The 16613-nt window shown below is 40.8% G+C and overlaps 1 protein-coding gene across 1 annotated transcript in view; it reads left to right on the forward strand.

The window, feature by feature from the left end:
* The window catches only part of LOC121625121 (caveolae-associated protein 1-like), a 31106-nt gene extending 17230 nt beyond the window's left edge, over window positions 1-13876 (forward strand). The window contains exon 2 of the mRNA XM_041963178.1: window positions 9252-13876. Within this exon, the coding sequence (XP_041819112.1) occupies window positions 9252-10127 (876 nt within the window). The 3' untranslated portion in view covers window positions 10128-13876. The remainder of the gene's footprint in view (window positions 1-9251) is intronic.
* The last annotated feature ends 2737 nt before the right edge of the window (window positions 13877-16613 follow it).

A 16613-nucleotide genomic window follows, 5' to 3' on the forward strand; every position in this document is an offset into this window, starting at 1 on the left:
TATGCAAACACACACACATAGAAAGACTGTCATTACACAAGCACACGTTCATATGATCATACCTACTCAAGTGTATCAACGCGCACACACACACACACGCACACACACACACACGCACACACACGCACACTTACACACACATACCTCCAGCAGTAGCAGGCCTGCTCCATGACTCGTCTGTTTTTTAATGAAACGTCTTTTTCCTTTCATCTGGAAAGATTATAGTTCCAGTCAGTCTCACCACTGTTACCATGGAGAGACGAGTACAACAAAATGTTTTTACTGCAAGTGGAGGCAGTAAAATTGAAAACATTTGGTTCTGACTTTATGCAAGTCCAAAAATGTATACTTTCCGGAGTGAAACCAAACTGTAATACCAATTTATGTATGTGCACAATACATGAGACACAATACACGACAGCTGTCAGTCTGAGACAGGACGTATACACATGCACTTGGCTGAGGTAACTGCTCGGGCATTGTTGTTGCTACCATGGTTTCCCTGTGCTGGTTGATAGTTACAGTGGCTCGCTGGCCACACCCAGGAAGTGCAAATATGCCCATTTAAAATATCCTGAACATCTCTGAAAGGAGACTTTTACGGAAACACACAGGCACAGACAGGAAAACAGGATGAGTGATATGTAAGCGATAATGTTCATGAAGGTCTGGATGATGACATTAAAAATAATGGACGAGGGGAAGATGTACAATGCCCAAATGCAAACTAGGGTGGCAGCTGTTTTCTGCTTGTTGTTAATATATCAGGACACCGCAGGCCTCCTTATACAATGGGCTGATTACCACAGAACAAAACAGGCCGTGTTTAAATAATCAGATCAATGTGGTAGCAAGTACTTCATGTGTACTTTACATTCTTGCTGACTGTTTTTGAATGCTAGCCTTTGCTTTCCATTAACATCTGTCTGGTATTGTTGAGTTTTGCAATCCATTAGCGAACATTAATTCTGCATTACATTTTGGCAGTGTTACAATATTGTTGCATAGTTATGCAGTATAAGTACACATTAATGTGAAATGTCTGCAAAGAATGACCCTTTAAGAACAATGCAGCTGTGAGAAGAATGAATGCAGCCTTGATGTTCACTTTGATGGCTTACACAACTGAGCAAGTTTCATACTGTAGAGAAGTGAATGGAGACCAATAAATTCAGAGAAAGCTGTACGTGATACACAATTTATTGTTCTGTAAATGTGATATGCAAAACTTCTTGTATGGCCCTTAAAACAGCAGACAACTCCTAGTGGTGATACAAAGAAAGACACTGTGGCAAAAAGCAACACAAGCTGCACTTCTTTTTATTTTATTCGACACCTGTTAACATACAAGAAACAACTACAACCTTTACACTGGCAAACAGAAATGAGGTGTATTCCAACGAAAAGTGTCGGGGCTCGGGCCTAATGGCTTGTGCTGTGCTGCGTGGCAGCAGGGGGGACAGCGGCACAGAAGTCACCATGCACACTCATCATGAAAAGAGAGACACTGCGTTGTGCTGACAACACAGAGCATCAGCCAGCTGATCTCAGCCGTTCCATAGTTTTGTCAACATTGTTGAGGAAGCAGTGGTCATGTTTGAAAAAACTTTATTGGAATTGTCACCTGGCAAAACCAACCGGGGGCAATTCTGCCAGGCAGTTTTCCACCCACAAGTCTGACATAGTGTCAAGATGAAACCTATTATTTTTCTTATTTGAGCTGTCTCATCGTTATTTCCCTATTTCTAAGGCAGAGGGCAGAGATAGAGAACAGTTTAATAGTTGCATTTGTTCGACGTAGCCTCCTACCTGCATTCTAGCGTACTTGTGAACACATGAATTATTGTTTTCTAATTATGTTACACTGAAAAATTATGATGAAGCACGATGTTGCAATTATTCATGACTTAATTTGTATTGTCTGTTTATTATATATAAATTATATTATATATATATATATATATATATATATAATATATATTTGGGCATTTGTTTAGCAATTTTGGCAGATTTTTAGCAATCATTTAGTTGGAAAACAGTTGGAATAAGACTCCAGACTGGGATACTAGCTTGGATGTGACCATGCTCTTTAATGTGCTCACAATTTAGGTACTCAGCACTTCATGTAAAGACAAGTCCTAAGGGAAAATAACCATGATATATTATATATATATATAATGATTTTTATATAACTTGTAATGTATTATGCCAGAAAGCTGAAACATGTGAGTCTTCAAGTGCCAGTGCACACATGCATAGTGGGTGGTAGGTGGTATGGAGAGAGCCAGAGTAAAAGCACTGTAAACACCTCTCATATGAATGACTTTTCCACTAGCCATGAGTCACTGCATGCAGCATGTCCAGTGCTGACAGGCTGGGGAGGGAAAGGAAGGAAGGAAGAAAGAAAGAAAAGAAGAAAGAAAGAAAAAAAGAAAGAAAGAAAGAAAGAAAGAAAGAAAGAAAGAAAGAAAGAAAGAAAGAACAAGTTGGAAAGTTGATGTCAACAATGCAACAGTGTAGCTTGTGTGTGTGTGCATGTTTGTGTGTGTGTGTGTGTGTGTGTGTGTGTGTGTGTGTGTGTGTGTGTGTGTGCGCGTGTGTTATTAGTGGTGGGAGAGTGGAACACAGCAGCGGTTACAGAAACCCAGTGCACCATGAACACACACACACACTCAAAACAACATGAGGGCATAACAAGAGATAAAGAGCGCAGCCACATATTATGATGAAACAAATCATGAGACAACTACTGCCATTGCTCCAGGACACACTGACTCTTTGTCTCTCTCTGTCTGTCTGTCTGTCTCTCTCTCTCTCTCTCTCTCTCTCACACACACACACAGACACACACACACTCACATTGTGATTTAGTTAGTTTTGCAACTAAGTTGCCTCTTGACTGTTATTTTGCAACTGAAGTGCAAACCAGATATAAAAATTATCTCCTTATCTATGTTTTGCAAGTGGTAAAGGCCAAATGTAGTCCCACTGCCACACACACACACACACACACACACAGAGAGAGAGAAAGAGAGAGAGAGAGAGAGAGAGAGATTCATGTTTCCATCACTTTTGGGGACATTAGACATAGACTTACATTCATTTTCTGAAGAGTTACCCTAACCATAACCATAACCGCTACTTGACTAACCCTAACCCATGTCTTCACCCAATCCAATGGTTTGCGTTCCATAAGGCAGGCAAGTCCACGCAGTGTGTCCCCACAACATGAGTACTACACATCCACACACATGCAAACACACACACACACACACACACACACACTACTCAGAGCCATTACATACCTCGTTCCTCTATTTTCCATGGCTCTGAGTGTACCTTCCTGTCTTTGGTGCAGCAGCCTCGTGGAAGAACAATGTCCCATTAAATTAGGAGGGTCAGGAAGCCGACACACCAAGGCGAATGCGTGAACTTCCCCATACAGTCTTTCCATGTACTTTGGACACACGTACACACACATGCACACAGCACAGAATTCCTTGCTATGCAGCAGCTTCTGTTGTATCCTTCTTATGCAAACACATTAGCTTGTGACCTCCTGCACTCCTCTCTGGCAGCCTGGCCTTTGCATGACCTGTTTGTTCATCAAAGATAAGAGAACAGTCCGGCCACACTAGATTTTAAAAATGAATGGGATTCAGCTATATTATTTACCTTTTTTTCTGGGTTATGTGTTAGCTAGAAAATATTACATTAGCCTAAAATGACTCCAGCCTGGTCTGGCCAAGGCTCTTTTATTTTAGGGGTTTTTTTTCTCTGTGGTCCAAGGTGGCCATCATTCTAACATCTGTCCCTGAGACCCCTGTTATTCCCAATAAGATCCATGTGAGACAAGGCTGGATTACTGACTGGGCAATCCGGCAACAGCCCCATGGCCACAGACCCCAAGTCCCACAATCACAACATGTCAATGGGTATTTTGATAAACTGAAAATTTGCACTGCTAAAATACAACAGACATCAATTTAATGTAATGAACCACCACCTGTAGTTAATGAGAATTCAGCAGAAAAAGGGTATGTACAGAAGGCTCAGTATCAACAGGCAGCCAAACCCAGACATGACTGAGCCACTTAGTTTGCTTCAATTGACTGGGTGCAGCTGAACTTCAGATCCGATCCACAATGCTTTTACATATAATCTGTCATGATTTTGTAACCAGTTGATCGGCTTGTCGAACACCAAACAAAATGACTCATTTTGATTACATTTGCAATTTTCCTGTTTCCATGTAGGACTTGCATATTATAAGTTTAATGATCAGTGCAGCCTCTGGGCACATTTTTCTGGAGGGGGAGCTGGGTTCTGGAGGTGTTCCATAGTGTAGGAGGAGGAGAACCAGGCTAACTGTGTCCCCCTGCTTCCAGTCTTTATTCTAAGTAGGCCAACTCACTCTCAGCAGTGAAATGCAAGTGTGACGACCACAAAAGTGTCACATTTGTGTTGTGGAAAGAATAAGAAAAAAATCATTGTCTTTTATTTTGGATACAAATTGTTGTATATTATTTTTGAATAAGTACCCCAAGAGTTTTACATTTACTTGTGCACTGGTTTGAGTTTTCTATTTACCAGCAGGGGGCGAGGGCGGGTGATGGGTTTAGCGTCTTGTATGCGTCTTGCTTCATTGCTGCAAGATCCTTGGACATAACTAGCCGTCTCCTTGTTTCTCTCCTGCATCCCAGGTCGGTAAATGTACAAAAGCACTCTAAATATGAAAACTAGCCATGCTGAAATGTATTTGGGATGGTAGTGAACTGTTTGAGTTAAGTAGTCTTTGAATGAGACGTTTTATAATTGTGTTTATGTACGTTTGAAACACAGGCAAAACCTAGCAAAACAACAGTGCAGTGATCACGCATGGCGTGCATGGCAGTAGGAATCAGCCAGTTTAACACACACACACACACTTCTCCCACATGAACATACACTTCAGTAGTACTTTTGAAACTTACAATTTTGATGTGTACTGTTTATTTTGCTGTCTGTAAGGTCCCCACCATTAGTTTTAAAATGGTTTATTGCTCAGTGAGTTCAGGAAGAAAAAAGGTGACTGTTGAAATGAAATTTGGTTTATTTTAAGCACTTAACAGTTCTGGAGGTGATATGCAGTACTGTCTTGATTTAAAACGAAGTTAAATACTTTCATAAGGAGTTAAAAAGTAACTTTCACATTAAGCTGGTTAATATTACCATTGTCTATGTATTTCATTTGTGATAAATAGTTAAAAACACTACTAAGCCGAACAGTAAGTGAACATGTATTTGATAAAGAGATTTATTTTGCTATGGGATTTGTACTGAAGGACATAATTTGTTTTGTATTGACATGGACACTGAAATTCATTGAAATGTTTAAAGGACATTGAACACTGAGCATGTTGATCATAAAGAAACTTTAATAAATTGCTGCAAGATCCTTGGACATAACTAGCTGTCTCCTTGTTTCTCTCCTGCATCCCAGTGTTACAGGAGAATATCTGTCAACCACGGTGCCGTTGCTACGGTACCCGTTACATAAGCAGCAAAAGCCAAACTTCCAAAATATCCCTTTAAGACTTGACAGGAAACTCTGTTATCCTTGAAAATAAATGACATATTCTCACCAGAAGAGGCTGCATGCAAACAATGAAGCCTAATATCCACCTTTAATAAGAGCTCTTGTGACAAGCTGGGAGGCCATGTCAGAGTCTTGGACCACACATCGCTTAATTGATTTACAACACCCACGGCATTGTCCATGAGATTGAAACAAGATGTAAAGAATTTGAGCGAGGCAGGTATTTTCCAGCACCCCCGCCTGTCAACACAGCTGTTCAGGAAAGCCAAGATCCCTCATCCAAGGTCAAGTTTACCCAAGATACTACAGCACAATACCTTCATAAAACCACCATCACACTGCTACAGAACACAATAGACATGAGGTCCCCCCCCAGCCACCCACCCTCAACTCTCATACCTCCACCTTCCAGCCAACACTTTGATGCTATCATCTTCCTGCTGAACAGATGGTTTTCCAAGACTCCGGAGCATCATCCCACTTGTGCTATTACTCGATTCATGCGACAGCAGAGAAATATCTGCCCTTTCCACACCTTAGCCCCCCCCTTCCCTGTGGTCCTTTGTCCTGGCTCTGCTGTGTTCCTGTTTTGATCATAAACGCAGGACAGAGGGAGATGAAAAGACAATACATACAAGTTTTGGCCATTGTGCAGACATTCAGGAGCCCAATTGGATGAGGATTTGCCTGATGGAAAGAGGAAGACCCCCTCCTCTCAGCCCACTTTCCATCCCTTCATTAACAAGCTGCAGCATTGTATTTACAAGGTGGCGGGGCCACATGAGGGAAAGAGAAAAAACATCTTTCTTATCCAGAATGCAAATCAGGAAAGGCGAGAAAATGCGAATGGGAGATAGAAGGGCCAATCAAGTGAAGGAATGGATGATGGAAAAAGGAGAAGAGCATAAAGTGGTGCAATGAGGAATGTTTTATCAGGGCAGTGAACGGATTCAGCTCATACTTGTGTTTTGCGTGTGGTGTTTTGTACAGGAGATGTAAAAACTGCTGTGCTGAGCAAAACATTTAAGTAAGAAAACTGAACATCCAAAGCCAAAGAAGGCCTTGGAGGCTGCAAGGTTTATTACACCCACAATGATGGAGCTGCTTCTTGCATGTACTTTGTTCTGAGGGGGAGCGAGAGGAAAGGTAATAAGGTCATTAAAATCAAAAGGGTTCAACCCCTGACCAAGTTGTATGGATATCTTGTTTAGAAATGTGAACATTCTGTGGGTTGTACTAGTGGTGCACTCATGGAGTGCATGAAATGGAATGGGTCCATCCTGTTGCTGCAACCTTTATACGAAATTTTACAGAATTTTTCTGAGAACATTTTGATCAATCAATCAATCGATGCTTTTCACAGGCCATTTTTCTGTTGCCTTTTTTAGTAATGCAACTTGGTAGCTTGTTAGCCATTTAGGAGGATAACATCGCCATTCTTAATCCTGTTCATAAAGCACTGAATTGGTCGACAATATCTCCAGCCAGGGGAAACAGCAGTCAATGGGCAAAGTACCAGATCTATTTGAATCTATGAACGAATCATGTGGCCAAATGTTGGCGGTGTTATACAATAGGACCAGGCTTGGCCATTACAATGAAGAGTCAGATCTCCAGTGGATATCCAGTCTGTGAGTTTTCTCTTCACTGTCATGAATCTTCAGACTTGACATAAGAAGACCATTACATTACCATTACACATTAACACCAGTAACTCGTTCCGTCACGCTGACATTGGAGTGACTTAATATCTACCTTGAGTCAGAAATGTAAAGCAACACTTGAGACTTGCGTATGCAAAATAATTACTTCTCCCCATATTTGGTTTCTCTTCCTGTGGCTCTCATACATGTCTCTCTTGCGGTGGTTGTGTCTCTGTGAACAGGTAATGTTTCTGGGTGAATGCACTGTGAGGGAGACTCTGAGCATGTGTCAGCCTGCACACAGACAGAAACATGATTAGACAACAAAAGTTCAACTCACCCTGATCCTGACAGGAACCCCCTGGAGCTCTGTCCCCCCCTCTTCATCGAGCCAGTGTGTGTTTCTGTGTGTATGTGTGTGTACACAGTCTGTTTAAAGTGTGTGTACTTATACACACACTTAAAGTGTGCATATCTTATTAATGTGAGCAGAAGGGTATGTGCAAATGTGCACTCAAACTGTGATTTTGTTGCATAACACTTCAACACTTCGCCTACAGCTTTAACAGAAGACCCCCCCCCCCCACCACCACCACCACCACCACCCCTCCAACCTATTTCCATTTCCATGTTTTCATTCCTTTGTCTCTGAGACATTTTTCTCTGTCATGTCTGGTATGACATAAAAGAGTGAGCCCTGGAGTCTTGTTACAGATTTCCTTCTGCCAAATGTATCTCTGTTTCGGCCATCCTCTCATGCCTCTATTGTGTAGTTAACCACCGGTCCTCACCTCAGTTGGCCTGTGTGTTCATGTGCACATAGAAATACAAAGGGAACATGAACAAATAAACACACAAGCATCTAATAACTGTGAGGACATTCCATTCCATTCATTTTTACCAATACCACTATCCAAAAGACACTGCGTATGCCAGTTTCTAACATTCAGCTAACCAAACCCTAATTCTAATGCTCCTGCTTAACCTCGGCCTAAGGACTGCATTTACCTTTAGATGAGCCTAAAGCTAATTTTAACTCTAAAGCTGCACAAATCGAACTTTTTTATTGATGAAAGGACCACGTAGGTTGTAACATAAAGGTTTTACTCTACAGTTACCCTTAGCTCGAAAGAGCTTCTTATAATCTTTTCCATCATTGTTCGTTTCACAGCCCAAAACTTTTCTCTTTTGGCTGAATCCCACCAATTTTAGGACACTCTAACAGCAGCATGCAGCTGAATCATTGAGAAGTCTCAAATGAACACTACTTGCCCACCACCCAAAGAGCAAACACGCACAGCAGACCATTTAGCAGCTGCACTGCCAAAAATTCTTTGTCAGGAGTTGACGGAGGCCAAACAAGAGCAAAAGGTAGAGTGAAAATTGAACTTAGATTTATAAGGTTGTCACAGACACGACTCTAAATAAATGCCAATAATCCTCCATGTCTGCTGGATGCATAAATAGGCAATTGTTTGCTAACACGTTAGCCCTATCAACTTTATAAGGTGATAATATGTCATTGTTATGTTTATGGTTGTTCCAATCCTGTTGCTGCTTTAGTCGTGAACTCAGTTGGGCACTGGTAAATTCTTCTTTTTATATCCCTGTAAAGGCATTTTGGCCTAACCAGATGATAACACTGGCAAACACGCCCACGGTGATGCTACATTTCTGCCAGACTGCTTGATGCATTTACGTCAGCTCAGCCAAATTCTTATAGCATCAAACATGTCAGCTTTACAAGTCCATCAACTCAACACACAACATTAGCATTAATCATGTTCTAGCTGTGTCAAATCTCAAGATTTTTCTCTGTGATCTTCCAGTTCGTTCAACAATGTATACTATATTTGTAACTTTTTGTGGTTTGCAAAACAGATGTCTCTCAGCCTACGTTTTTGATGGCCATTCTCGACCATAATTTCATGTCTAAAACTAAAATTTCAACAGCGCTCTCTTCATGCTGCCTGAAGTCCCATGTATCACAGTAAATAGCATTAACGTTCTCTATGTTCTCCCCCCTGTAGGATGAAGTGAAGGTTCCCTCAAAACTCAGCGTCTCTAAATCGATGAAGGTTTCTGAGTCGGTGTCGGGAAGCAGAGGAGGCAGCCTGCTAGAGCTCAAGGAAGGTGTGGAAGAGCCCGGAGAGGAAGGAGAAGAGGAAAAGGCAGACAAGCCCCATGTGGACCTCTCGTCAGATGAGGAAGGGTTCGAGATTGAGGAGGCCATTGAGGAGTCTCGTGCCGAGCGCATTAAGCGCAGCAGCCTGCAGCGTGTACAAACCCTGAAGACGGTCTTCTCAAAGGAGAAGATGGATAAGACCAGAGCAAAGACCAAAGAGAACCTGGAGAAGACCAAGCAGAAAACCAAGGAGAACCTCGAGAAGACAAAGCAGAAGACAAAAGAGAACCTGGAAAAGACCAAGCAGAAAACCAAGGAGAATTTAGAGAAGACCAAACAGAAGACCAAGGAAAACCTGGAGAGGACACGTCACAACATTGAGAAGAAGATGGGAAAGCTGGGAACACGCATGAGCGTCAACCCTGAGCGGAAGCAGAAGATCCAGACATCACGCGACAAGATGAAGAAGGCCTTCACGCCAGACCACGTCGTTTACGCCCGGTCTAAGACTGCCGTATACAAGGTGCCCCCCTTCACCTTCCATGTCAAGAAAATCCGCGAGGGCGCCGTCGAGGTGGTCCAAGGCACAGAGATGGTGGAAGTGTCCCAAGATGCAGAGGCCTTCAGTGGAGTGGATGGGGAGGTTGAGGAGGGCGGTGTGGAGCTTGAGATGGAGATGATGAATGGCGGAGGGGATGAGGAGGAGGCTGAGGAGGATGAAGAGGAGGACAGCCAAGATGTCCTGCATGAGAATGAAGACAGAGATAGAGACAGCGACTAGACTAAAAATAGGGAATTTGCCAAGATCCTAAGAAAATCCTTTGTACCAACCCTGAGGTTCTTTGTAAAAACTGAATAAATTCTGGGTATTGATATTTCTAAATAAGAATTACAGTTAGTTACAACTTGGGTCTCATTTTTGTAATGGCCATCATCCTATCAGTTTCTTGCTGGTAGTGAAGAGCTCACAGATAAATTATTAACTGCCTCAGAGTTTTTGCATCTTTCAAGTCATTCTTTCGGGGTTCAGTCTCATTAATCTCATCAACCTCATCTCCAACAGCAGCAGGCAGCAGGCTCAGATAAACCCATTGTACACTACTTGCTCAGCATCAAACAGCACACAGACACCGTTAGAGACTAGCTGGTAACATAGTGGAGCATTTGACAGCTACATAGCCGGGTATTGTAATTACAAATAGGTGGAGACCTAGCTAGATTTTAAACGAAAGAGAAATTAGACTAAAGCTTTTATTCTACCAGGAATGGGCCATCTATGTGGTCCATGAGGCCACATCTGCACTGCAGTTCTGTTCTGTCCTCTGCATGGCTTCATACCTCACAGGGAGTGTTTCAGAAGCGGAGCACTTTGTCATCCCAGTTTTGCTGACTTGCTTTTATTGATTTGGTCATTTTTCCTTGATTTTAGTGCTTCTACCAACTTTTTTTTTTGTCTTCTTTTACAATCGCACCAGATGTTTTATTTTGAAAACTAACTAGATCTTCTATGCCGGTTCCTGCCTCAATCTGCTCTGTGCAACTTGACACAGCTCAAAAATAGGCTAAACATTTTCCAGGTGGACACAAACATGACTCTTCATGGATGCTAATGTTGCTAGACCTATACCTTAAACAGAAAACTGTTTGCTAACGCATTCACCATATCAACTTTATATGGTGATAATATGCCAGTGTTGTGCTTACAGCTTGTTGTGCTGCCCTTAAGTGGCCAAAAAATGACCACAGAGCAAAGCCAGGGGTATTCTACCTAAGAAAAACCACAGGCCCACACACTACACATAAAGTGGGAGGAACTGGGGGTCGGCAGGTGCCCAGTGCCAAGCTTGTTTTTCACTGGGGCCTCCTTGCAGGTTAATCTGACCATGGGTTGTGGCATTTCCAGATCTCATCAGTCAATAGGAATGATGGCCTAAACTGCAAAAATAAGACCCAAGTTGGAAAAAAACTGAACTATCATTTAACAATTTATTATGATCTTATTTGACTACAGGTTGTGTTCTCTAAAAACATGATGAAAATTGAATGGAAATATTTCCGCATTTGCGAAGGCGCTTCAAGGTTTGTTTAGAGCCCGTTTGTGTATGTACGGTGTAGATGATCATGAAAACTGAAAGAAAGAAAATGGGAAGAGGAAGAAAATAACTTAGGGAGGTGAAACTAAAGAGATCATAAGGGAGGGGACACATCATTCCCACTGTTAGAAAATCTAATTCGTCAGCATTTAATTTTCTAATTCAAGACGCTAACCACTCACAGCTAGTGGGATGAGAGTGTGGAAATGACTCGCCTCCTGTCCATTTCAGTTTGGTATTTGTTGAACACAAAGAAAATGATCTTATGGACTGTTGGGTAGCAGATTCCCACTGGCCAAATTATTCATTCACACACTGAGTATATATTCGTGCTTATCCAGAAATTCCTTGTGTTTTAAAAATATTTTACATATCACAGACACAAAATTATTCCTTCCACCCCATTTGTTGTTCAGCTGTTTAAATCCTGAAGTGTTATCTTACTCTGCTTAATTTAGTCATTAGTTAGAAGCGCAGTGATTCTGTTGGAATTTCTCAGCTTTGATGAGCTCACAGTTAAATAAGTGTGTATGATTTTATATGTGATCACAACTGACAGGAAGTTAATGTCCTCTCCTTTTCATTATTGACAGAATGTAGCCTAATGGTTGTCCTTTGAGCACACCTTGTTTCATGTGATACTCTTATGCAAACTTATACTGCCAGTGTTCCCAAAGTATAACCAGAACCCATGAAAAAACACAAGGCAGAGACAGCTCATTCATCGGTCCATTACATTTCACTCGCTAATGGAATTCGTTTTGATAATTTTTCTCATGATTTTCTTCTTAAAAACATGTTCTGTGCTATTTAAAGATGTGTTTCATAAATAAACTGAGATAAGGACCAATGCTTTCAGCATGTCTCACAAACCTCTAGTAGAAGAAGTTTAGTGTCTCATCAGCGACGCGTACTTGTGTCCTCTCAGGTCCTGTCTACTGCCAGGACTAAGCTTCAAAACAAGAGTGTGTGTTATTGCTGTGGTCTGACACTGACCCCTAGTGTCCTGTCATCTCACTATAATTTTCTCTAGATTAAAGGTGCATTCCTCCAACTGTCCAACTGTTCTCTTTAAAATGACCATTTCATTCAAATATCTCCATATAAGTTTCCTTTTTTGTCCACATTTACTTGTATGTAACAAGATGTATAAATGTGTTTTATATATTCACCATTACGGGTGGTATTTCATTAGTGCCTTGCATAAATGAATTCAAGAACAAACTTTTTTCATTCTTGAATATTGTGCTCTGACTGCATTTTTATTGCATACTCAAAATAAATTTCCATCCAGCTATGCATTTTCCAAACAGTCCTGGGCAGGGTAGAGGGGCTGGAACCAGTACCGGCATAATGAAGGGGTGTACAGACTGAACAGGGCAGCGGTCTGTGAAAGGGCTAACAGAGACAGACATAAAATACATTTGTGAATCCAAAGGAAGAGCATACACAGTTTCACATAACTGTTGCCAAAGCTTACTAGATTTCCATAGTATTTGTACTGTAAAAGTTTAACTTCAAGCTTTCACAGTTTTACTTGTGTTTTTTTTTATATATATATGTAAAATCACTGCTAATGCAGATCATCATGCATTTTCATGTAATTTTCAGAGAGCCTCTTGCCTTTTGCTACCTGCACCCCTTCTGCATTCAGACTAGCTTCTTGGGCAAAGTAATTTTATGCTTGCACGGATTTCACAGTGCAGCAAATGACAAATTCGACACTCTTACACAGCAAGCATAAAGCATTATAGCTTTTTGATGCACAATTGTGGAAGAGAATTCATTCAGACATTTAATGCTCAGCCATTTAAAGGGGATTAACAATGCCATGTCTGTCAAAGCAGTAACAACATGCAGCTGAGGCTATGTCAGTGGAACACAAAATGTAGTTCACACTTAAAGGACCAGTGTGTAGGCTTTAGTGACATCTAGCAGTGAGGCTGCAGATTGCAACCAATTAAGTACCCCACACCTCACCCTCCCCTTCTGTGGCCTTGAAAAGCCTGACAGGCCATCATACTATGGCAAAGGGATGACCCGCCCGACTGAGCCTCTGATTGGCAACTACTTGTTGCCTTAGTTAGTTGGGCTGGTTAGGTTTGGGCACGAGGAGTGATGATTGGTTAGGGTTGGGGTAAGAATATCAGGACAAGATAATGAGAGGCAGAGTGAGGCAGCGAGAGAGACAGGGCGGGTCGTCCCTTCACTGTAGTAGGATTCATAAATCCACCACCCGCTCCCTCTGTGGATACAAAGACATGAAAACATGATTCTTAATTGCAGTAATGAAAACATATTTCTGAATAGATCAATAGGTCACCTAATTCCTGCATACTGGACCTTTAACTGTTTCCTTGCTTTTGTTGGTAACTGATTTGTGTATAATGTTTCATTGCTTAACCACTAATGATTTGATTAATAAAAGCTATTTGGTTCACAATTTCTGTGTTTTTATTGAATGTTAGCAGAAAAGGACTGGACGCACAAAAAATATTGATGCAAAACTTATTTATTGCAGATCTGTATGATCTAATGCAACATGCTATGTGAGGTTTAGTTTGACAACTGTCTTTTTATAGTGTTTTTCCTTATATTACATACATATTTGTATAATATTTGTCAATCATGGCAAATTATAATAAGTATCATAAAATGATTATATGCTTTGCTTTGAAACTCCCAAACCAGCCCCTCAGAGCAGTGTGAGTGTGTGTCATTGTCCGCTCTTACGAATCTCCTGAAGTTGATTTCTTGGGATAAATTATCTTGAGAAATCTGCCTTTTCTTCTCTTGAGTTAGGGACATAAATTAGATTGTTGCCAGGAGAAAAACAAGTGTTGTTATTTTGTGATAATGAAATAACTAACTTGTAATCTAAGTTAACAGCATTAAAAAAAAAATTGCAAGTACAGCCATCTCAGCTTCTGTAGAAGAATCACACAAGAATCACATAAAATCTAAAAAAAGTCACTGTCCACAACCCACATCAACAGTGTATTCATATTCAGAGGACAATGGGATTAGCCACTGGTCACAGCAATTAGAATATATGATATCACATATTAGATAGAGAGCCAGACAAAGCCCCAAATTAATTTAAAGCAGAAAAAGAAGCAGAAAACACAACAAATAAAATTCAAAGATCTAAAATGTAAAATTAGAGCAATAATAATAATTATGCAAAAAATTAAATACAAATGTCCTTATTGCTCTTTTTTATTATTATTCATAACTCATCTTTTCATCTAACCTGTTGCCCTCTTTTGGTCTGATTCATCATCACAGAGGTGGGGGCCTTTGGTGGACTTAGGAGAGCTGGCAGGACTGTACCAGCGCTGCTGAGAAAGACAGTTGCAGCACTCTCTGGTCTCTGAAAGACAACACCTGAGACTATATTTGCAGCAATTTGTGGTCATTATTAATGCATAATGTGTGTCGTACAAACTACCCTGCAGTGCATACAGTAAAAAAACCTTACCTTTACCAGCTGCAATATTAAAGTTCATCTACTAATACAGCAGTAATTTAATACATTATTCTGAAATGGGCCATTCCTCACTATGAGTAGTTTTATTTTTTATACTTTACTTTTACGCTAATACTTTTGTACTTTGACTTAAGTAAAATTATGACATTTTTCCTGAAGTTAATCTGAGAACTCCTTCCACCACTGATTTACAATATGTATGTATATATGGTTCCTGTGTTTCTATGGTCATAATTACTCGCATCCTACTGTTAACGCATTCACATAAACAACAAGTGAATATCAATGAACACCAGCTACCAGTTTGGTCAATGTGGTCAGTCTTCAAAAAAACTAATTCAACCTGCAACAGGGAGAGAAAGATGGCAGACAGCAGGCCAGGAGAGGCAGACGAGCCATAGCATTCTTCCACTGCAACAGCAGGAAGAAAAGGAGAACTGTTCAATGAACCTCACTGGATGGTCACCGCTCAAAACATCTCCAGACACACATGTAAGAATCACAGTCAAATGCTTATTCATACAGTGATAGCAAAGGCACTCAAACTCCACACCACAAGTAGTGCTACAGTTAGGTCTGAAATTAAATAGTGACCATGGCTTAAGTGCAAACTGTCATCTTAAATTTGTAAGTATTTTTAGATGCGTCAAGTGAACCATGTACTAATTATCGTCATTTGACAGACTGTTAATTTCAGAGGACGACAAGTTATTGGAGAAGTTCCTATAAACCTAAATAATATGGTCACACACTTCGCAGTACTCTTATGCTGCAGATTCTTTAAATTTGATGACCAAACAATAAATACCCTCCCACTAAAGCAGAAAGTCTCCACTCCAGACTCCTGAACACTGCTTTATTACAAATCCAATGTGCTGAAGGACACAGGCAAAATAACCAAAAATTGTCATTTTCCAGATATGGTTTGGCCAACACCTGAACATCTCCTTCCTCCATATATACAAGGGTTCAGACATTGTGGACATGGAGTGTGTTCCTCGCCATCAGGAATCAGGGGTTAATCCCTGGCAACATTAATCCTAATAACAAAAGTAACAACACAGAAACAATTCATCCTGTGGGTCATCACTGTGGAGATTTGATGTCATTTAGATGGCAGGTCGGCTCACTGCTTTGAGTGATGACACTCCCAACCACACATCCCAGCATACAGGGGAATCCTTGATTTGAGTCTGAAGGGATGACGCTCAGTGGCCACTTTATTAGGTACACCTGTACAGTCTAAAGTAATCAATACAATAGCTCAGCCATAAATTCTGCTTTTTTGTTGCAGGTGGTGGTTCAGGTTTGTTTGTTAATTCAGTCATATGAATCAAGGTCATAGTTGACGGTGTTGTACCAAGCTGCATTATGTTCAGGGGTGTTTCTAATATTCTGCTCCCCTCATGTATGTAAAGAGGACGACCTCAGTAATACATTTAGAATTGAATTTACACATTTCCGACTCTGTCAGCAAAAACTGAACGTTATAAACTTCATAAAAGTAGAAATCATGTCAGAGCTCTTATACGCCTCTCTATCACCTCCTGGATGAGACAGACGTTATCATGAGATAATGTAAATGTCATCCAAAAAACACTTACGTGATATCGGTCCAGTAAGCAGTCAACAAAATCTTTATGTACAAATACAATTGTTTCATCATTGTTTTCATCACTCTAAC

The sequence above is a fragment of the Chelmon rostratus genome, chromosome 21, assembly GCF_017976325.1.
Source record: "Chelmon rostratus isolate fCheRos1 chromosome 21, fCheRos1.pri, whole genome shotgun sequence".
Classification (NCBI taxonomy): domain Eukaryota; kingdom Metazoa; phylum Chordata; class Actinopteri; order Chaetodontiformes; family Chaetodontidae; genus Chelmon; species Chelmon rostratus.